Source organism: Opisthorchis viverrini (genome assembly GCF_000715545.1).
Source record: "Opisthorchis viverrini unplaced genomic scaffold opera_v5_5, whole genome shotgun sequence".
Lineage (NCBI taxonomy): Eukaryota > Metazoa > Platyhelminthes > Trematoda > Opisthorchiida > Opisthorchiidae > Opisthorchis > Opisthorchis viverrini.
The window spans coordinates 2,168,050-2,192,364 of NW_008751661.1; the positions used below are offsets into that span (position 1 = coordinate 2,168,050).

Consider the following 24,315-nt stretch of genomic DNA (forward strand, 5'->3'; position numbering starts at 1 on the left):
TCCCAGTGTTAGCTGTTCCCCGTGACACTCACCTTCTCTTCCTGAAAGAACATGTGGATGTTATAAGTGAATCACTGTCACACCCAAATGTTCTTTCCTCTTCGGTTGGATAACCGGACACAGACACAAATTTACCGATTCACAGAAAATTGGTGACGAAAAGCTGTTGAATTCTCCATTCAATATGTGACAAAAATTGTGACCATACAATCAGAATCAAGCTAGACGGATGTCTCGAAGAAACGTGGTATCAGGATAAGAGTTTGTCAATCGGAGCATGAAAAAAGCACGTGATGAGGGGATTTCTCCTTCTGCTTTTTACCAACTGTTGTTGGATACTGTTTAATGCACCGTGCCCGACAGTTGGATTGCAAAAGTTGCTTTATCCACCAAAGAGACGCTGTCAGTTCCGAGTTAGGTAGGTTGAATACGTTAGGTTTACGGGCGACAGCCCGCCCGTCACGAAGAAGGATAGTATTGCGAAATCAGGGCGCTGCTACTCCAATCCTCTCTAATTCTCCACTGGTTTGTTACATTATCATCATGCCCATACCATCTCTACGGACTGTGGCATGACGCTCACTGAGCTTCTTCCCTATGGTGGACGTTCATTCTGCCATCTCTTGGCCCTACCTGTTTTGTATAAGTCACAGGGAGTTTGTGAGACAAGCACTTGTTCTCTTCGATTTGATTGAACAGGCAAAGTAGAAGAAGGGGGTCCGCCAACACGCAGATGTCCTTTGTCTTTGGTATGCGGGAGATCTTAGACCATGATCCATAGCAACGTGCAGAAGTATGCAGATCTCCCTCAAGAAGCAGCTGACTCACTTGGCCATCTATATCTAAAACGTTCGCGTACATTCCAGCGGTCAACAACAGACTCTGGGATTCCACCACTTGAGTCGGTTTTCACTACGGGAGCTGATTGGATAACTGAATGTTGGTACGTTATCCACAGTGGATATGTATTAGGACAACCAGCTCAGAACGTACCTGGACTGCACAACTGCCAGTGGAATAACCGTTTTCCCTGGGACGAATTTAATTGGTTACTCTTCACTTGTCCTTGACAGCTGAGTTCTATTTTCAGTGACCCTTTTGACCCACCTAGAACTTTCCAAGTGAGCTTCATAAGCGGCCGGTTTTCGACTGCACATGATACGCCTGTGCCCGGCAGTGTTCAATAGATCAACTGATTCGCACGTTGATTGGGTTTCTCATTTGACTAAGCGTATCAGGCTATCAAGCAGTTACCCAGACTTGAGTTCACGGTATCTACAAGGCATTAGGAAAATTGTGCTCCACAACAATATGCAGTTGACTGAAGACTCAAAGGTTAAAACTGTTGCTGCACTTAGAGTAATTCGAGCATACTTTCTTACCTGAGCTTGTTCGGATAATATTGCTTCACCACATCATACATCCGAGACCATATCTTCCTGTCCGAAAAACTGAAACAGTTTCTGGGACGAATCCAACGAAGCACACCCATCCCCTTGGTTGAAATTAGTTTTTTCTGACTCACAAGTGACTGCACCTCGTCTCACTACACATTGTATGTCAAGTCAAGTCAAGTCAAGTCAAGTCAAGTCAAGTCAAGTCAAGTCAGGCCAAGTCAAGTCAGATCTGATCAATTTGAGTCAAGGAAAGCTTTCAGCGAAGAAAATTACCGCCGTGTCATATAATCATATTTGGAACTTTCAACAGATAAATTGAGATGACAATTTGGGAACTGTGGATATTAATCAGCTAAGAAGACAGCGGCAGTATTAACGGGATACTGAACTGCATAAAGAACGATAGGATTGTGTGCTGGAAATAACAGTTGGATCAGACATAAAGGCTGAACTGGTCGTTAAGTATCCAAAAGAAATCTGTCCACAAATTTCAGCAGGCGCCACTGGATTTGCTGACTGGAACTGTCCCTGAAATCCCACCACTTCAGCGACCCTGTGTTAAGGCAAAACTCAGTCCGGGCAGTGCAGCAGGGAAACACCACATCAGGTGCGTGAGTAAAAAGCTAGTAATCAGGCTTTGGTGAAGACTCCTGATACCTGAGAAGGCTTATATCAAACACACTGCTTATTGTTGTGAAGGGGGCTTCGGTGGTACTGGTGGTTAAATAGCTGCAGAACTTGCGCTCATGGCATCCTTTTGTAATCATTGAGAAAATAGTAACATAGCACCATATGAGGACAATATTGGATGAACAATGAGGCTGAGGCCATTTCAGACATTTTCTAGGCCCACTTGCAAGTTTATGTGAATTTCTGGGCTGCACCCGGTAGAACTAATCAAAGGCCGTCGAGATAGTGAGCACAATGTTGGGGAACCGACGTGCAGCTGATGTGGAGGAGATAATGTTAATCTTTGGAGCAAACCGGTGTCGCGTGGAGCTGACCGTTTTTTTTTGGCCGCCAAGGACGAAACAAAACGAAGATGGTCACTCTGATGGTCATAATGCGTAGGACAGTCAAATAGACGAAAAATATGGACAAGTCAGTGACCTGGTTCGTTGGCGTTCATTCATGGACACCTCCTCTGTTTGGGCAAACGAGAAGCTTTATTTGTGGTTATATTTAGAATATACCTTGCTAGAGAGAAGCAGTATGCGCTGGTCAGAGTAACTAAGTGGTACACTTCAGCGTGTGGAAGATATAGTGCCATTGTTTACACATATATTTTCTGAAAGGGGGGAAAGTCATACAGGGAAGGTGGCAATATTGAAAATGCCAAGAGAAGTAAGGGGCAATCAAGTGAATCTCTTGCCGATTGATAAACAAATTGATTGATCCAAGTAGGTTATCAGGTAGTCCATGGCTTTTGAACAGAAGCATTGGATGAACTGTACCGATTTACCGCGAATGGGGTTTAATAAGAACTCAGCAATTGGAGTTTAGATTCACACAGCATAGAGCCGATGGTTCCTGAGAAGAAATCATACAGAAACATCATCTTATAGGTGAGTGTAGCTGGTGGGACGATTCACTGGGAAGACACCGCCTTTTCCATTTACTGTGTTCGTACAGGCCCTCGCACTGAGCCTAATGTGTCGGAAAATTTAGAAAATGTCAGCTGTCGGGGTCAGTCATGGTGCGTTAGGCGATTAAACTGCTTGTGTTAATGATAGCATCATTTGCAGGTGAGTGGTTGGTCGCCGCAGGCCCCAGTCACATGACCAACTGGTGTAGTAAAGCGCAGGATGTTGGAAGCTTTGTGTCACGTGAGAGAAGCAATCAAGTGAGAAAATCTCCATCTCGCCTACTGAAAAGACAGGTGAAACGTGGAAGCAGTAAATGTCCACGAAGAATAAGCGTGTGATTCAAAGGTGAAGTCAGAACTCTGGAAATCGATAAGTCATTGGGGGAAAGATATAAGTCTATGCTAACCCTAGAAACAATGTACACTTGAAAAACTGTAACTCAGTAACACAGGCTTTTTAAAGACGTCTGTTCGTACCTCTCTGATGGAGCCAAAAGAATTTAAATCGTTTGTTAATGAGGGTAGGTCTGTTCCCCAATGGAGAAAGCAACTATATGAGAGGAGAGCCATTCACTCAGACCACTATGTAATGCATTGACTTTGGGTGTGTAATAGGTCCGGTGAATTGTACTCTGCACTGAACAACAAACGACTTCAGCCTAGGCGTCGCACCTCTGGGTTTGAGGAGCTGTAGGGTGTTTTTGGGGGATTGCTGTAGAACAGATGGCGATTTCATATGGCTTTCCCGGTAGTCTGAATTTATCGAAACAGTGCACCAAAACGTTGAAGATTCCCAGAATATGGTGTCACAAAGAACAGAAATTCCTACTCACACCGGAACTCAGGGGGCAACTCGCTTACATACAATATTGCACTGACTTGAACAAGGCTTCTGCTTCTCACCTGAAAAGCCCATATTCTTGTAAGTTAGGAACTGTCGACTTAAATGATGTCGTTACGCTATCACGAGAAGATGATAACGATGGGCACGTCATTTTACATTCCATATTGCCCAAGTAACATTGTACAATCTGACAAAACTGTGAGTATGTCGTCCGTGCGGATTCGTGCTGACTTTTCTGAAGAAAATGAAGTAAGTTTACATTAGCTAGTACAAATTAGCACAAAGTTTGAAACCAGTGAAAAATTTCATTCGTTATCACCTTTTTATATATGCATCTGCTTTATCCAGTGGGATTGAGGTTTCCTCAGATATTCTTCTGTGATCTGACACCATGTGCTGTTGAGGGCGAGATGGTTCAGCGATTAGAATGCGAATTTACTGATCGGAAGGTCCGTGGGCCGAATCCGACCTCTGCCTCTCGACTTCCCCTGTTTAAGTTTGGGCAACCCGGCAGTATATCATCCCTCATGCCTCCTTCGTGTGGCATGGCAGCTAGGCGCCGGAAGAGTGCTCCAGCTGAACAATTTTTTTACCGTGTTGTTAACACTTTTTAGCAGTTTTATTGATTTTTGGGTGCCATCATTATTAACACTATTTTTGTGATCATTACTGCGACTGACTCGTTGCTATTATCATTATCATTAAGTACTGTCGGAAACCAAGTGAAACCCTTCCAAAACTTTTGATAAAATATCCTGTTTTCTTCTTGCCTCGAGTTGAACGGGTCCAGCGTAGTCGCTCTGGTTTTGTAACCCACAGAAATTATGATTTCACCATCTAAAGGAACTACGATACCTGGTATCAGTCGCGCTTTAATTTCAAAACAGACTATTCACCATTCGTTAGCAGTGAAATTCATGCACTGTCACGTGACAATTACGGATTTGGGTGCGATTCAAGGTCAAAATTCAGCCACCGTATGAAAGTGAAGTTATTTGCATTTTGCGGTCCAGTAACTTGCAATACTGTTTACTGCTCAAGTGCTCGGTGGACCGACCCGAACTTCAAATTACTGTCTCCCAGATAGTTCAACCATCTGTTTTTTATTTTTAAAAATACTGTTCACATGACTCTGTTCGGCGTTTGTTCATCTATGCGAATCGTGATGTGAACATTTCCAGTACAGTAGGAAAATGATGATCGCTCCCTGGTCTTTCGACAGTAGCTCCTAGCTTTATTTGGCCCCTGTTTATGGGTGTGTTTGGCATCACGCTGACTGGGGATCTATCTTGGGCTGAAGCATGAGGCGGCCTGGTGCAGCACACTCAGTTGCCTGAGAACACCACAAACGAGAGATTCAGCTGGGTTCCAGGTGAGTATCTCGAGAAAAAAGAATTAGTTTGAAATGAGTGTATATTCGCTAATTTCGTGCAATTTGTCTCAAATAGAACATGACGTTGACGGACACCCGGAAACTGCACCTACGCGATGAGCCCCAAAAAGGGCGAAACCGGTCGTGGGCTGTCGACGGATTTTCAGCAACCTTATGAGTAGTACATTACAAAGATTCTTAATTCTAGTTATTGTTCCACTCTACTTAATATCCCCAGAAATTGAGATGCACTCCCCACAGATTTCGTATCTGGTGAAAACAACGGGCACATCCGATCAGACTCCTCGAGCACGTGACTACACAGCTCGTAAAATCGGCCACCCGCAATACATATTTTATAAAAATACCATAGAGTCCCCTCAATTTTTGAGCGTCGCTACATGAAAGAAGCCTGTGAAAACAGGCAAAAAAGTCGCTGTGAAGCACATGTTTAGCGAAGAAATGAAACGCGAACCCGTCACTAATCGCCGGGTTAGCCTAGCATCTGCGGTTGGGACCGCAGAGTATCAGTCTAAACCTTTTGACCTATGACATCTAATTAACATGGGTTTTGCAACGCTGGTAGTGTACTTCAAACTTGTTTCTCATCATGAAGGAATATGTGGAAGTGGCTAAGATCGGTCATCCAGTCGTTATTGATTTTGGCAGGGCTTTTGATCCAATTTTCATACCAACATCTGTTTCACAGACTCCGGCTTGCATAAAAATTTAGTCCTTGATATCACGATACTTCATTGGTTGTATTATGGGAGCGGGAGTTGGCGAGACACGATCCTCTGTGATCGGAGTCTATTTTTGATTCCAGAATTATTCAGACTGCATGTGGTTGGTCTCCCGAAATATCTACCCCCCCCCCAACTTAGAACTTTGGAACCTGAGCATCCTAAAACAGTGCGCAGGTCACCTAGAGAACTGTCAGGACGAGCAAGCCATTTGCCCCCTTGTAACTATGATAAATATTGCCTTGTCAACAATTGCTTTACAGCCAACTGGGTCTAGTATTATGGGGATTTCACATTTTAAGAGATCTTTTGGAAAAAACCTGCTCACGATTGCAATAATGATCAAAAATGAACGGAGTAATTCTGAAGAAAGCTGCTGTCGAATCTGAACCTTTGTGGGAGCCTCGCAGGTTTTTTAGTCGACTTCGGAACTCGTCTGTACACAGGTGTCTTCCTACTACCAGCTAGTCCACAATAATACGTAACCCACGTATCTTCTGGGTACCAAACAATAAGGCTGGATGCTTTCTCGCCCCAATATACGGTACCAGGAGGATCTTCGCTCAGTATATGGAAGATGCTCTGAGAGGTGTGAAGCTGAAAGAATATTACACTGTGGATTTAAAAACAAAAGAAAGTACATAACCATATACCTGAGGCACACAGAATTTCAGATGATCCTTTGGTTAGTGTGTCAAGGAAGAGATATCGTGCATGCATCTTCGAAAAGAGTGCTGAGGGAATTTGGGCAGACATCTTTAAGTGATAACCAGCGGCAGGCGTCCCTTTTAATTCGTTTGGCAACCTCCACCGCACTCAGTACCATTTAACTGGAAGATGCATATGCCGAAGTCCCAACAAAACATAGAGAGCTATTACTTCCCCAGTTCCGATGGCAATTCCTTCCATATTGTCGGAGGTTCTATTTTTGCCCTTTATTATAGCCATAGTACAATGAAGTGTTTTTTTCGTCCACTTTCGACTACCTAGGGTGACACCACATTTGATATGGAGCGTCACTTCCACATTCGGAAAAAGGTCGGTAGATTTGATTATTTTTCAGTGTTCATGCTAATGCTTAAATTGAGGATTGTGGTACTGTTTCCTGTAAAGTGTGAATCACTTTCTTTCATGATGAAGCTCATCAACCGATCATGTGGTTTTAGTGAAGTTTTAGAATAGATTAATTTGAGACCGACCCTGGCAACCCGCAGGTAACATACTCAACACCTAGAATACTGAATACAGGAAAGTATGGACTTTCATTCAGATGAGTCGTAGACAAATTGCAGTTCTATAGCAGGAAACAAAATCTCGGTCATACTTTCGTATGCCGCCCGCTGAAAATCCACGTAATTCACTAAAAGGGAGCCAATTGAACCATGGGTTCAATTGCATTTTTACTGGCTAGATTTTGTCTGTAGTCTGTGCACTGTTAGCATCCGTACGAGACGTATGCTGCAAATACGGACCACTGAAGGACACAACAGGCAGCGCTGACGTCCAGAGCAGATATGATTGGCTAATTCTGATTGGCTGTTTACGCAGCAATTTTTCTGACTGTGAAAGCCATTGGTCTGCAGTGAAAACAGACGGTGACCCTGCGAAAAATCAACGATGCTGTGTGGCGGAAACCTGATTGGTGGAATGGAAGCTCGTGACCAATCAATGGAACGAAACCAATTCACGTGATGCAACTGCATTCTGCATGCAGTCTGGTCACAGAGTTGTATTGGTCTCTTGTGTTGTACGGTCGGTTGCGTACACAGTGGATTTCAAATATTCGTTTATTGCAAGGCACTGTCAACAATAACCAGCTACCAAAAGCACATAAACCGCGGGCCCTTTTCCCGTCACCTGTTGGATAGGATTACACAACGATACCGCCAGTCACGCTCGGAAAGACACCATGACGCGGGAGCAGTGGCACGGGTCAATACTAATTATAGCACGGATCCTGGGTTGGCGACAGCCTTACTCAGTTTTCGGAATTTGAATGTGTACGTTGTCGGTGAAGTTGGTCATCCGAACGCAAAAATAGTGCGGATCGTTCATATTTCTGATACACGTGGCGCCCACGAAGTTTACGCAGATCACATCCCACGAGGACATATCTTAATTCATTCCGGGGATTTCACCTGCAGCCCGCCATCACGTGGCTGGCGGCTTCCATCTTGGTGTCGCCGCTTGAGGACTAATTTACCAGGTTCACGACGTGATGAGCGATCTCCCGGTGGTTGGCGCGAGCAAGTGAAGGAGTTGGATAGATTTTTCGCGCAACAGCCCCACGATTTTAAAATCTTTGTTCCTGGATGTTGGGAAAATTGGTGCTCGCGTTCAACAGGTGACGATCCAACACCAGAAAAAATTCAGTCCCTTTTAAAATCGGCCATTTATCTGGAGGATGCATGGTGTCAGATTTTGGGTTTAAAATTTTACGGTACTTCATGGACAGCTGCCGATGACTTGAGATCGGTAGATGGTGCTTTTCCCAGACGTTACTGGACTAAACTTTTCTCATCCAGGCGGACAAAACATTCCACTTTCCCTCCGACCTCAGACCAAGCATCAATCAGCAGCCGGGCCGAGAAACCCGATGGTCACACAACATCCATCTCGCCAGACACTTCCACTGCACCAAACCCATCAAACGGGTTTGTCCTACCAAGCATACACGACGTTTCCTCCAAGTGGCAAAACATACCGGATGATACGAACGTTGTAATAACGCACATGCCTGCCTGGCGTCAAGAGCTGTTTGTACACATCTCCCAAAGGATTAGGTGAGTTCGTACACGCTTTATCCATCACTTTTGTACGGAATTGGAAAAACGGGACTAGTAACTTGAAGTAACGCAGTGAGATGTGCCAGTTCTAGAGCCGTCTAAAATACCTATGACCAAAATGCCTGTTTGCAAAGCTCTCCCATTTTTGTGAGGCTACTCATTATTAGTGAGAAGTAACCTTTTCGTTACTTAGCCAACCCAAAGTTCATCCGTTTTGACAGGTATCTTACAATCAATAGGGCTCTGCCAGTTTGGGTTCACACTGTTTACTTGAGTTTCATACTTCGTTTGAGTAAAGCATACGAGGGCCCAAAAATTACTGTTTTGGCTTGACTGTGTCTGTGACAACTGAAGAAGACATTATTATGAACTGATCTATCCGCAAGTCATTGAGTTCGAGTCCGCGCCCGAACTGCCTGGTGACACTCATCTTTTACTACAGTTTCCCTGTCGACCATTCACGAAAAGTCAGTTGTAGCTGACCAATTGGTATTTGAACAGTGGATACAGTCGTACCTGTAGGATGACTATCAGATGACTTTCAGACTTAATGAAGCTTCTGGGAGGCCACTTTTTTCACCAATGTCCAAGACTAACAATGAAGATGTGTAATGCCACCGAGTGATTGTGCAATCCAGTCGCACCGGATATCCTATCTCCCATGGAATACGACCACTTTTCTATGTCCACCGCCATTTTCAAATTCGTAGTGAAGCGGGGGAGGGTTGAATCAGTGCAACTGCCAGTTTTCCACGTAATCCGGTACACGAATGAAACCTCGGTCCATAATGGAGTCACGAAACTAAGGCAGCCTGGAGGGGAATGTGTATCATCTTTTCATTCATAATTACACTTGTCGTCCAACCGGGACAGCTTTGATGCAGGGTGAAAGTGGTCTTCGTTGCGGGAGACAAAAAGTGGAGTCCTCCAAGAAAATGGTCCCTATGGGACGGAAGGTTGATCGCTGGTAACACGAAATAGCAGGATGCAATGAAACATACCACGTTTTTGGTGTGATTCCTGAATTGGCCTCCTTTGACGCTCCTGGTGTTGCAAGGTATAGGCGCTGGACATTTCTGTCCCTCCTGATTAGTTACGTGAATGTTTGAGGTGCGTGCAGCGACTTAATCATATGATCAACCCAGTCTGGCGGGGTCCAACTGCCACGACTCAAATTTGCAAGTCATCATTGATTTTCGTCAAGGATTTCACGTAGGATGCATTACTCACTATTGATTCCCAGAAGCGTACAATTCACTTCCATGTGTATACAAGTGGTAACTACTACACCTCCCTGTAGTGGGCACCATCGGAAGTGGCCACTCATCATTCGATGAATGGCCAATATGAATCATTGCACACGCTTTCCGCGCCGTCTTGACAAAAATTCCGAATGTATGTGGGTTTATTTCCTACGTGTTGACAGGAGTTTCGTCTCAACTGGTGAGATCCCGAAAATTTGAACGTTTATCCAGTGTGTTGAAGCTGAATAATGGTTAACAATCCTTCAACTTTGAGTTACGGGTTAACAGATTTTTACAGGCTTATCACAGGGCAAAACTAATCAGCACGGATACGTATTCTAGTGTGACTCCTTTGGAACTCTGTGGATATCGAGTTAACTCTGTCCGATGTTCCAAATCCACTGCCTCGTGCCCCAGAATGACTCACCTCGGCAAGACCCACTCGTACGCCAACTCGCTAGTTCAGTCAAAAAACCGAGTTACTTAGGCAGCCTGAACTTGCAAACGGGTCCATAACTCTATTTACGCACACTTCGGTGTCCGAATAGGAAATCAGACCAATTAAAAATCGGTAACTACGCCTACCTGATGAACCCCATGAAGGGCGAAACAGGTAGTTGGTCGTTGGGAGGTTTTTGTAACAACCCTGTCCGGTTGGGAAAACGAAAGAATAATCGTCCTAGCCACCTTCTTTCGATTGAAGAACCATAATTTTTCCTCGCAGTTACTTGCGTGTCAACCGAGAATGAACGGCCTATACCAGTTTGCAAAATGCCGGAGGAACAGAATGCTTGCTTGATTGGGCGTCCAAAGTGCAAATCAGACGAGTTTTAGTCCATTCTGACTGCGATTTGATCAAATCGAGCCTCAGTAGGTGGCCTATCTGATAGTTCACCTCTACAATGTCAAATGAAATTTCTAAAGGATCAACGAAAAGTGGTCTATTTAGATTACAACAACTGGATAGAGGTTAGAGTCCGTACGAGCTCAAGATAGTTCAACAGGTACGGCACAGACTTGCTGGTCGGAAGGTCCGTGGTTTGGAACCAACCCAGGTATCTCGACTGCTGTTGTTCGGACTTGGCAACCCGACGGTATCCCAGCCCTCATGCTTACTTCGGATGACATGGCATCTAGAGACCGAAAAGATGTTACGGCTGAACGATTATTGCTCTAGGTTCAGTACACGTCAGGCTTTAATGTTGTGTCTATGGACACAAAACCACAGGCTCCATAGACCATAATAACCTCTCGAAAGTGAAAAGCTCTCCAACTGGTACCAAATCGGCCCCCTTTAAAAATCAATGCTCACTTCCTTTGCGACTTTGGCACACCCATAGTTTGTTTGAGACTTTTCACGCCCATAGTTTGTGGGCAGTCATCAAGTATGAATTACGATACTCTCCAGAGAGAGGTTACAGCATTCTTCCCCATCAACCACTGCTTACTGAGAATCCCCCCAAAGGACCATCCTGTGGGGACCGAAATGCCTTTTGCATTGGTGTCTTCTTTTCAGGTGATCGCCACAATTTAATGGAACCTTATTCAATATTTAGTGAATGCAGAAACTTCATCAGGTTTCTCAGTTCTTTCTGTGAGGCTTTTTTTCGAGCTCAGTACATTCTGATGTCACGCAAGCATAATATTGAATATAGCACCTGATAATCGCCATCAGTCTCTTCTCAAGTGAGGCATCCATAACGTTCAAAGGGGTTACAACTTACTAAAGCCTCGGTCGTAAATCAGGGAAGTGCCAGGACAAGGGTTTCTTTGACATATTGGGTCATTTTGCAACAGTAGGTTTGGAGATGAGGCTGTTTTGTTAAGAACATTCCATCACGTGGGTCTTCCGGACTACTTGTTGCGGGTGCGTTTTGGTAGCGTTTTCGCACTCACATCGGCACACCAAATCAAACGTGTCACATATTGAGGAACGCTGTCAGTACGATAACTTCAACTCATCGGGGCACGTCATGATCTACTCGAATGCGCGTTACTCCTAACCTAACCGTAGTCTGAGATGACAAGTCTCTGACAGAAACGCAAATGTCAAGCACTTGCAGTTGGAGCAACTCTTCCGCAACTGACGCTTATGTATTTAGAAGCCACACTGTATAGTTTCTTTTCCCCTTAGATAAGTGCACTTCCGAGTCAAATTCACAAGACCTCGAATCTTCGGTTTTCGTGACAAACACGATGTTTGACTCTCGTCCTTACCTAGTGGATGTTCAGTCTTCCAAATGTGTGCATGTAACGGTGAGGACTAACTGTGTTCGTCAACCCCTTCAGGGACGTCATCAACTTCATTACCACACACGTAACACCACAAATCTATGAACAGTGGTGAATCAAATTCAATCATAGAGATGTAAATTCCCGTCACAGATTCAAGCGTGTCAATCGAATTCCATGTACAACTGGTGACCCGGTAACCAAGCGGGAGCATTACCGAGATGCTCCAGTGTGTAAGTCGCGTTTGGATGGCTGCCGCGTCTCGACCTGCACACTATACTCATTCTCTCTCTGTTCGGACGCTCAGTATCATATGTTCTATCATACAGTTAGTGAGGTGACATTTGTCCATTACTAAGGACCATAAGCTGTATTGGTTTAAGTACTTGTGAGTCATTTGAGCACCGATTTAATACCGTATTGAACAAAAGGCGTGGTTCAATAGGCCATCTTCTGCACAGCACTCGCAGATGCAAATGTAAGCCGAACAAAGAAGTAGGAAAGATCAGTGGAAGCAGATAGTTTCCATGGGCCAAAGTTGCCGAGAGTGATTCAGAATCTTGACAGAACACTTCATGTGATAGGATGTAGAACTAAGTGGTTAGGGCGCGAATTTACTGACCGGAAGGTCCGTGGTTCAAGCCCGACCTCTACCTCTCGACTCCCCCTGTCTAGGCTTGGGCAACCTGGCAGCCCTCGTGCTTCCTTTGGATGGCGTGGCAGCTAGGCACCGAAAGAGTGCTACAGCTGAGCGATGTTTTTTTTGGATGTCGAACCAGACATACACCGTCATCATGGTTATCACCGCATACAGTAGCCCCAATGTCGGCATCCATGTTTGCCTTATCTTCCGTCAGTCAGCATCATCCACTCGCCTAGTGTATCAGGTTCCGTACTGTTGAATTAGAACGTGAAAAACGAAAATACAACCGTTCTGGCATCTGACAACAGCACTGAAGGCTAATCCAGAGAAGTAGGACCCCTCCGACGTAGCCATTAAAACGATATAGTTAAAGGTTAACTGCTCACTTCATACTGACGCAAATTTCCGTGTTGACCGTTTTGCCAGCATCATAAGCTTAAAATAAAATTAGGCGGCAAACTTTGATTTTGCCAACTTTCTACTGTTGATGAGAACTAACAACAAGTTGCCACGTCCCCCAGTAAAGAGGTGGGTAGGTGAAAGGTCATCGACCAATGTCCATTACGTGGAGCTGCTTTCCTGATATTCTAGTTGAACATATTTTTGTCCCGAAGCACTCTATTTGTGAAGCGCATAGTCACTATTGGAGTGATCACTAGTGAAAAGCTCGAGTTGATTCACCTGTCACTCTTTTGCCGACTCTGTGTGGAGTGAGTAATAGAGAATGGGAGGCGTCTCACGTTGCTTCGTAAATTTCTGGTCTTCCTTCTTGCATCATACCTCGAATGTGCTCGACTCAGAAGCAGACTCCTCTGCTTGATGTGCTGCTCAACTAGGGTTTCAATGTGTGATTTTCTCTCAACCAACGTCTTTGGGGATTTTCCCGGTTGGCACCGGATACCATAACATGTATGAGCCATTCTTCTCCATTCTCCCTCATTTGTCTTCTGTAACACAGGATTAGGTGCTGATGCTTCTCTTCTCTGTCAGATCTCTGTGCTCTGAAATCCAGATAAAAACTCGATCACTGATTCGTCTGAGTAGTACAAGTACCAATAAGCACTTGCTTAGTAGATCTTTTCATTATCCCTGAACATTGATCAGTCGTGACAGTTTTCTGACCTGACGGCAAGGCTGCTTCATTGGTCACTCATTTGATGCTCACAATTGGGGAAGTAGCTGCCATTCATTCTTTTTTGAGTATTTTTCGTGAACAGATGGTCTACCAAAATATTGTACCAAGTGAGTTGGAATAAGCCATCCAGAGCATACTGTAGATGGACCAACAGTGAGCGACTCACTTCAACCAGGTGTTAGTGACCATAAAATTTGAGTGTCGCTCAGTAACTAACACCCCATCCATCAATAAAAGTGTTGCACCGGAACAGCATTGACAGACGGAAGTCGTGTATCCAACACTTAATGGGTTTCCGGATAAATAATCGAAAGCGCTTGAGATGCTGCTGTATAGTTGTTCAATGTATATTCAATGTATATACATATATATATGTTCAGTGTATGTTCAATGTATAGTTGTTCGATGTACTGGGGTGACTTGATATAATCCCAGACTAGGAATGCTCTGGAAGCTGCTTACATGGGTAAACAGAGTCCGAGCCCGAACTAGGCATCGAAATCAATTGGACCAATCACCGGTCGTCTTCATGGGTAGTGATAAAGTTGTCGCCTGACGTGGTCCAGTAACAGACCATTCACCCACCTTTGAACATGTGAATAATTCAGCCGTTTGTCTGTTATGAAAGCAAAAGACCCTACTCAGAAGGAACATACAACCTTCCTTCCCAAGCTACCCTACTTCCCCTTCCTGGTCTCGCCTTTGTGCGCCACATAAAAGAAAGTACAGTCAGAAACATTGCGTTCTGATACATTGCGGGTACCAAGCGCAACCGAACTACAAAAGAATACATAGGTGGTGGTCGGTTGCTGTTTTCACTCTTTGTGCATGCCACAACAATTCATCGGCTGCCACGTTTCTCTGCCAGTGGCGTTGTTTTCCTGTAATGCGCATTTTACCGGGTACCCTCACAGGCAGAAGTGCGAAGTTTTGTGCGCGTCAGCCTCCCCTACGCGCACGCCCTATCTGGGGAGAACTAATGACCATGACGTGAGTCACGAATACCAGTTGGACCAGTACTAGAAATAACGCTGGTCAATGCTATACACTATTATCTATCGTCATGCTTTTGTTGTTTTGCTCCTCCTTCTCTGTGTTGTCGTTGTTTTTTGTTTGTTGCTGTTGTTGTTTCAATTCAAAAAGCCATGATTTTGGACACTTCCTGCCCACCATAGCGAATTGGGTGTTTGTTGGTGGCAGTTGACGATTTCAATGTGCATACGCCATGCATACGCGTACGCTTTGCCGACATGGTGAGGAAACATGTATGTGGTGTCCCCTGTGAGCACGTGTTTCAAGCTCGTTGTTGACTAACACTCTACAGCAGGACAAGAATCAGATACACAGCACTGTCAGGCATTTCCCTCGCTTGCTCATCCAAATCTTTGGTCAACTGACTAGGTTAGTAAAGCAGTTGCGAGTGGTCCTCTCTCTCTCTCATGTTTCGTCGTACTCGTCCGTGTTCACCCTGTTCCACACAAAACAACTTTCTTAATTGATCTAATTAGAGGCTGCCCCCTACCGAACATGAATTTCCATGATTAATTAACAAGGATAGTGTTGGAATAACTTGATCCGCAAACTACTGTTTTTCAAATGCATTTGATTTGCCGAAATTGAGTTTGCATGTCACTCTCTTTATCTTGAATCAACTCACCGAGATTAGCGGGACTGTTTCAAGTTAAAGTGCCTCATTGCACTCTGGAAAATTTTCAGCAAGCTGACTGGCAGATTGGAATAAGCGAAGGAGTCCTATATTCTTTCGCGGCTTTCTAAAGTCAGTAAAAGTCGTTCAGCTGTAGCACCCTTTTGGTGCCCAACTGCCACGCCACCAGAAGGAAGCACGAGGGCTGGGATACTGCCAGGTCACGCAAACCTAGACAGGGGAAGTCGAGAGGCAGAGGTCGGGTTCGAACCATGGACCTTCCTGTCAGTGAATTCGCGCTCTAACCACTTGAACCATCTCGCATGTTAATCTATACTTGTTTAGGTTGCCCATGATCTCTGCATCCACATTTTATGCACAAAACACAGGTAGGGCTTTGTGCCCCCCCTCGAAAAGTGCAGTAGCAGCATCAGAAATATCAGTGTCAAAATTGTGCTTCACTACGGCACAGTCACATGTAGTTTTAAAATATCGTTCTGATTTGCTACTGCTACCTCCTTGCTACTACCTCACCCGAGGGGCACACCAAAACTGAGATACAACCAAGTTGATTAGGTCCAACTACCAGAAATCATACCAAGAATGTCTTAACTCTCTACAGATAAGCGGGATAGAAACAGGCCTCAGTATCGTTACTGTGTTCGGTTGACACTCCTAGCTGGCAACGTCTTCAGCTTGAGGGTGCATGAGGGACTACGCAAATGCGCCTCATCCACATGAATTATCCGCCGCTGCTTCGAACAATATCTGGCTGCACCACACTGAGGGCAATCTTTTAAGCACACCCCTGCACAGACGGTGGCTGAGTACGCCTGACACGTGGTTATCATAAATCAACTCAAGCCGTCCCAGTGGAGCAACAGTTTAGCTCGTAGCTGTCATGCAACTCGATGGAAGCACCAGAACAAAACTAATCGAAAAGTTGGAAACGGATATGAGGTACGATGCTTTTCTCAGAAGATGAGGTGCTTACAGGGAGAGAGCGAAATGAATCGGCTCTAAATATTTTTTGTGCGCCCACCTGTACTATTCTGGGTGAGCCTGTGAATCCAGCGTCAACTGGAAGTAAGTGATATCAGCGGGAAAATTCCCAGGTGTCTGCTGCCAGCGATCAACCGGCCCAAATCCGATGGCGTTAAACTGAGCACTAGTATTACATTAAAAAATGACGCTGATTTTTTCACACTCTCTCCGAACAGTATCATCCGATCATATGTGCCGGGACCACTTAGGATGTACTATTTCAGTTGTAGTTTTAGGGTTTTGCGGGATAAGTATTTTGTTCATGGTCACATCGCTCTCGTTTGAACGGTCGTCCTCGTGTTCTGGCGTAATTATTCCGGTGAGTCCACACCAAAGGGAAGCACTGAACTCACCTCCCTCTCGGGAGCTGAATGCGAATTACCTTCACTTTTGGATTGGTCCGCTTTGGTTCACCGACAATTCTTGAAGTGAGATTCTGAATACTGCAAATCTAACTCTATGTTCTTGTTGACTGTTCCTTGAGACTGGCATCCAAAGGTAGCCACACCCGCATCCAGCTTCAAAATTTCCTCTGGTTTGCTAGTTTTGTGTTGTCCAACGCCAACGTCGACACTATACTGGTTGAGTCCTGTGACAACGAATATGGTCCACCGTTCCGGTCTGTTGTTATTCACCTTACTGGCAGAATCCTGATTTTCTAGTTTCCGCAAACCACTTGCCTTCGTCTTTAATCGCAGCTCTAAGGATCAGTTCGTTTACGCTTATCCGGGCCGCGGATCTTATGTAATTGGATACAGTTCGCCCGGAATCTTCAACATTGTGGATTGTCTAGCAATTTAGAGAGCGGTAGAATTTTCTCGAAGAAATCTGTTGGAAGCTAATGACCCAAAGGTCCGTGAAGCACTGGCCTAACCTCTAGACGCAGAGACTAAAGAACGGGTGTGTCAGTTTCAATGCTGATTTGCACCGCAGGTGCGTTCTGAGTCCGACCGGGCTCTCGGCTTTTACGAGAAGTTCGACTGTATTAGTTAATACGGTGACGGTCGACCGCTGGGTGGTCGGAGTGCGCGATTCTTAAGGCTGACCTTTTCTAACCCACCTTTTCTCCCGGGAAGGCAGCATCGCTGCCTCCACAAATATGGAAATGCTGGTCGCCTGAATAAACCACTTTGCTGTCCTCACGCTCTCACCAGGATGGGTAGTACGACTTCCTATCCAGACTGCATCATCATACGATAGGGCTCACTACCCTCTGTCCGTCCGCCCTGACAAGGTTCAGGCAGAATAAAAGAATATCTTAGTCAGCACAGAATCATCGCAGCGCACAACGGCAAGTAACAGCTTTTAGTCGGCACATTCTGTATGATCGATTATATGTTATGCTATTATCTCTGGTCATTTTTGAAATATTACACCCGCATAATGAGAGATTAAAATAGGATGCCGCTAAACACATTGATGCCAAATTTGTCCGCTGGATCTCATTTATTGAGATAGGTCCTCTGAATTGATTGCGTCCAGCAGTTGGATGGACCACGCTGAGTTACGCGCAAAAGCCCAAAGTTTGAACTGCTCGGGGTGAAGTTTATCAACGAATACAGTACCATGAACAGTAAAATGATAAAGCGGTACAACTCTCAGATCGCGACTTTATATCGGCTTCTGTAGACTGATTCCGAACGGAATCCCGTAGTTCACATGGAATAAAGACTAGGGGCACAGAATGACGAATCCCATGTAGCTGTGTTGAACCAGGTGCGCATTGTCAAAGTGTAATAGTGGTTCATTGGTTTGTGCACTCAAGTGGTCTTCAGCTTTCCGATCAGAAACAAAGATGTAGACACAACAGAAACGACAAATGACAAGAATAAAAGGAAAAGATCCATACTACGACTTCTTCTGCGGTCCTGAAGTCAGCATCCTTCCATTTCCTGTTTCATTTTATTTGGCCTATCTGATTGATCATCCTCAATTTGTTCATCATGCAAAGAACAATAGCGTAGGTGGTGGAGCAGTGTCAGTGTTTGGTCAGTTTTCACACCGTTGTACTCAAAATCAAACGAACAAAAAGAAGAATAATTTTTCTACCTCGTCCTTATATGTGCCGATGAAAGGCACAGCCAGAGTTGAAACGAGTTTAACTTAACATAATTTGGCGTTCACATTATTCTGTCTCGAACGGCGCTCGTCCTGTCACGACGCGATTATCCATTCCAAGGGGCGGAATTCCTGGACCCAAGCTTCGTTCTTGTTAGAGCTCTTCAGCATCGTCGTTCGAGGCGTCGGGCAAACCAATCGCATCACTCAATCGTGAATATGTTCACCTACTCAGATGTGGACATTCAGGTGCGTCCAGCGTGCGCTGGTGGAGTAGTGATAACACGCCCGTCTCGAATACCAGATTTCTGGAGTCCAAACTCCGGTACGGCCAAAGATACTCACTGCTGGTGAGCTTTAACGGGAGCTTCTGTTTGCTGTGGGCCCACCAGAATGGCTGCGTCAGGAAACAAAGACTCCTGTTCAAACGAGAGTTATGTGAATGCGGATTCCACAAATCTCCTAACCACCTACAACTAACCTAAGTTGTTGACATCCTGTAGTTCTTCCATGCCTGGCCGACCAAACTAATCGATTCGCACTTACCTTGAACGTCTGCTTGATAACAGTTTTGAAGGTGAATTCACGCTTATCGTGGAACCCTGTTTGGACAAGAGCCACTTGCGAAACATTTGACGTGCGTAGTACTCCAGGCATGTTTACCACTGCAATCTATAGGTGCGTGAACTGAGACGCACATGATCTTCAGGAGACAGCCCCATTAATTTTAGGTGATACTGGAACTCACACGAACAACCACTAACAGCTTAAGATGCGCTCCGGACGGCGTTCCAGCTGATCCAAGCGATCCTTATTAGACTTTTTGGAAGACAGGAGCATATCGTTTCTCATAACGCAGTCGTCTAACTATCTAGACCGCTTACACAATGAGCCTTCGTTCAGTGAATCGGCTCTCTACGATTATCGGCTTTTGAAGTGTTGACAAATAAACCAGACCATCCACGGTTAACCTCACGCTCCATGGTAAATTCCTAAAACCACATGACCATCACCGCGTTCAAAATGTCCAGTTGTCAGTATCATGAACTCCAGTCCGCTATAACCAATAGAGCCGAACTTGGTTTTTGAACCTCACTACAAATAAACAGAAATCGATTGTGACGCCAGAGTGTGTCCATTTTTTTTTCAAAATCGAGCAGTCTTTACTAGGGATTATCAGGGCTACAATTGCCAAATTTTTCGGGTTCGAGCATTTTGTTAAGTTGTCCAGGAATCGGGACAAAATGGTCCTTTTGGTAAAGGCCCCTGTTAAGGGCACCACAGTGTTTGTGCTTCAAACACGAACTTCGGAACATTTGGTGGATATGCCTGACCCGAAAATGCAAACAGAACGACCGTACAGGGTTTGCAGCGAATCTTGATGAGTTGTCCTGGGAAATTGGTCATAAATTTACATACCGACGTTTCCAGAAGATGAAATTTCATCGCAGCGCCCACTTTGTTTACTCCACCATTCCCGGAGATAAATACACTATCTCTGTCCACCGAGAGTACCAAGGATTCGCACGCCGTCTCTCTTTTAACTTAAATGAGCTGGTCCATCACGCGTATGATCGTATAACTCATCGTTGAGTGCAAATCATTGTCCGGAATATTTTAGCTGCCGATTGAATCCTGAGAATCGTGCATGTGGAGTTTGGTCCAGGGGTAGTTATCGATCGCACGAAACATGACGGTCTGGTGCATTCAAATCAAAGTGATCATCGGGTAGAAGATAATCCTTCCAGCGTAGATGGTCGTATTGTACACGGTTTGACAACTTCACCGCAAGCGTTCCGTCATCAGTCGTGATAGTATAAGCACGGTGCTGATGTGTTGCAAAACGTGACGCACTGAGGATGTCAGTTTGATGGATGATGGAATGCTTTCAGCGGAGCTATCAAACTCGTCACACGATTCGGCCACCAAGAATGATAGTAAATTTAATGAACAGCTGTCTTAAGTAATATGCATTCGAATTTGGGATGTTCTCATTTGAGTGAGAGCAGAGAAGATAAAAGATAAAATATAATTTAACTGTAACACGCTTTCGGTGCCTAGCTGCCATGCAACCCAAAGGAAGCACGAGGGCTGGGATACTGCCAGGTTGCCCAAGCCTAGACAGGGGAAGTCAAGAGGCAGAGGTCGGATTCGAACCACCTGACCTTCCTGTCAGTAAATTCGCGCTCTAACCAATTGAAACATGTCGCCCCCTGGAGCCCAGTGTATACCAAAAAACATTCGTCCGTCACGTGCGGCTAACCCTTTGATGTACACCTATCGGGTACACTTGATTTTAGGTCAAATGAGGATAGGACGGTACAGGTGTTAGAACACCGGGTTGGGTTCCAGAAAAGCTCACCTACATGTGTTCCAAACCTGTGACCTGAAAAACGCTTGCTTGACTTTGTTGGAGCACCTATCGCGTTTTGGTTGGTATCTCTTGCAATCTATACACACCGCGAAGAGATTGGGAACCCTTCGTGACTCCCTGAGCTATACTAGAGATTGTCTGTGTGACGTTAGTGGACTCTCTCATACCAACTTGGTCAACGGATAGAGATCAGACGAAGATTCAGAAGACGATTCCCTAGTCCGCTAGTTTTGGTGGCGACATATTTATCAAAAGTGGCAGGCTCTTGGGACAAGTGCTTTGGCTGGGCCTCCTGTTCAGGTCTGAGCGACCTGATACCTTGTTGTCTGTGATGTTGGTGTTGATGAGACCTTGCTGAATCTCCGAGAAGCATTGCAGATCTTTTTCGCCCATTTCGGAAATCACAACTATTGCGGATCTCACGAATCCCTAGGACGATGCCAGCCAGACCCTCCCATTAGTCTGTTTTGAATAACTGATCATCAATGCAGTCAAATCGCACTTAGATCGGATATAGCTCAGGCGTTCTCCAGTAGCGCAGTTCATATCACGTGATCACGTGCTGACAGGCTCTTTGACCGACGAATCTTTAAACGCAGGGTTCATGCGATCTGTGTTTTTTCTTTTCCACGCACATTACTCGTAGTTTCCAGGTCGTGAGTAGATTTTTCAAGTTTTAAATGAAATTTCACCCTGAAAATGAAGTCAGCCCAGGTTAAAACGCTACCTGTATTACCATTCCTGGTACCGGTTGACAGCTCGTATCCTGTTAATTTCTCACTGGTTATTTGTTAGATTCACACTACTGGTTCCGAGGAATTTAAAGTAGCTATGCGGTGTTTCTCGTTTTTTCTCAACTTTATAAGTTTTTTTTTACTAAATAGTGTGCCTTAATCGAAATTCCCAGTGAACCCTTGCCGTGGCTCTATTATGCCAGCCGAACATACACTTTTAAATTGGGGATTACGAGGCAGACGAAGCGGGAAGGAAAGTATTCACAGCACCTTGCCGCAGTCAGTCCGGACTAGATTGCCACACAAACCTCCATCTCACATTTATCATGGTGCAGTAAGGCAGAGTGAATTTGCACTGAGTGTGTGACGCTTCTGCGCTATAAGGAAGGCTGTGGTACAAAACTGCTCGACACACTTGTGAAATGTCATCTGCTGAATTTTCCAGATTCGCTTTTGGGTTGACGATACATTGGTCAATGTTAGCACTTTCACACCCCTTAAAACTCAGAGTTCAGACGAAATCTGGCCTTTTTAGACGGAAGAGCAGTTGGGATATGCAGGCTTGTCCTCTTCACTGTTACGCATGCTCAGGTGACAAAGTTTGCTCATAGAAGTCGATCCCACGTGTCATCAACTACCACATGCACCCATTCTTTCCGAACTTGGGAATGTAAAACCAACCCACGTGTAAAGCGAATTGCTCACAACTAGTTCCTGAGGTTCCAGTTCATCTTTTGCCCCACCATGTATTATCTAGTGTTACTTTAATTCAAGCCTTGTTCAAGCAAGCGAACGGCTTCACAATGCGTTGAAATTCATCACACGTACAGTGTTTTACGATTGTCCATTTTCATATTTGTCAGGCATACTACTTACTGCTTTCGACGCTAAATAGACTTAAGTTCAGGGGGTACGATCTTTTATCCCCTTAAAAAGGATGTCTGTTCAATGAAAGTTTCACCGGAGAAGCTCCAAAACACCGCCTAAGGTTGAACTCTAAGTTGAAAATGCTCTGGAAGAGGCTAGTCCATGAGTAAACTCTAACCAACTTTTAGCACCGTAGTCGGCTGATAACTGTTATGTCAACATGTATAAACATCGACCCGTGATTTGGCTTGATTGATGTTAGCACAACACCTTGTTCATCATCTGTCACGAACGAAGCAGTCCAACCCGTCGCAACAGAGTAATCAAACTTCCAGGGTGCTCCCTTCCAGAACGCAATACAGTTTTGAATTTTCATTTTCTGTGATTTTAATTGTGGATTTTCCAGTATTTCAATGGGAGGGTTTTTTCATGACCAGGAGAACTTTTCAGTTTATCGCCTCAGTCATGACATAAGTATACACACCTGCATGCACACAAAACTTGTGCAACGTGTCATGTGATCCTGACCTGGATATTATACAATTTTTTCGTCGGATGGATGCCACGTGTGCTCACATTCGTGGCGTAATCGAGGACACTGTGGTTGTAAGTTAGTTATTTTTACCCTCTGGGATTTGCTTATGAAGATGTTCACGGAAAAATGAACTCTGTTTCCACTCAACTTTCGTGTTTCTGTTGAGTATAACTCCTTCAGGGTTACGCCCGCTGTGGGGCCGTTTTCCAAACGACCTGTGGCACTACGTGCGGCGACTAATTGTCACAGTTTAGTTTGATAGGGGTTTCTGTTAGGCCTGCAAATCTGTCTTCAACCCACAGGCAATATTTTTATGGGAAGCGGGTGGTCGGCTGTACCAGAAATAAACGTGTAAAAAAATCGTTCAGCTGTAGCACCCTTTCGGTGTCTAACTGCCATGCAACCCGAAGGTTTCACAAGGGCTAGGATACTGCCAGGTTGCTCAAGCCTAGACAGGGGAAGTCAAGAGGCAGAGGTCGGGTTCGAACCACGAACCTTCCTGTCAGTAAATTCGCGCTCTAACTACTTGGGCCATCTCGCCCCAGTAAGAATCTCCGAATCCAGAACTGTTCAAATAATGCCTACAAAACGAACGAATAGGTTCAACTGAGAAGGAATTGGCAATCTAGGGATAAAGAGCAATAGAAGACCCTGCTACCACGCCACGAGCAGGGGACAAAAGACACAACAACGTTCTCCATACGATAAAGGTTCTGAATGCTGTTCCACACCGGGTGAGCAACAATGGTGATTTGGCAGCACTCGTATCACGCACGTGACAATTGCGTGTTGTTGGTTGGTGTTGGTTTGACCACCAAAAGCCTCTTCAGTATATCGAGATCATCAGCATCATCGGCATGGCCGAACAAGTAAATTTTTGTAATGTTATTACCGTCCTAGGCCACTCATCCTGCTTCGGACTGTTCACAAAAATGTCATCCGCGATGTCTGTTTAGTGTCCCCTGTCTAGGCTTGGGTAACCTGGCAGTGTCCCAGCCCTCGTGATCCCTTCGGGTAGAATGGCAGCTAGGCACCGAAAGGGTGTTACACCTGAGCATCTTTTTTTCCGAAAAGAAT

At 44.9% G+C, this 24,315-nt stretch overlaps 2 protein-coding genes across 2 annotated transcripts in view; one reads left to right on the plus strand and one right to left on the minus strand.

Moving 5' to 3' along the window:
* Positions 1–4,030: 4,030 nt before the first annotated feature.
* T265_00516 (hypothetical protein) overlaps positions 4,031–24,315 on the plus strand; it is a gene marked incomplete at both ends in the record, with an annotated part of 43,384 nt that continues 23,099 nt past the window's right edge. Inside the window, 2 exons of the mRNA XM_009164320.1 lie at positions 4,031–4,075; positions 7,832–8,724. Of these exons, the coding sequence (XP_009162584.1) occupies positions 4,031–4,075; positions 7,832–8,724 (938 nt within the window). The remainder of the gene's footprint in view (positions 4,076–7,831; positions 8,725–24,315) is intronic.
* On the minus strand, positions 13,087–24,296 carry T265_00515 (hypothetical protein; the record flags this gene model as incomplete). The annotated part of the gene is made up of 5 exons (XM_009164319.1): positions 13,087–13,098; positions 23,539–23,679; positions 23,765–23,863; positions 23,897–24,062; positions 24,220–24,296. The coding sequence occupies 5 exons, from the start codon at positions 24,294–24,296 to the stop codon at positions 13,087–13,089; spliced, it is 495 nt and encodes a 164-aa protein (XP_009162583.1).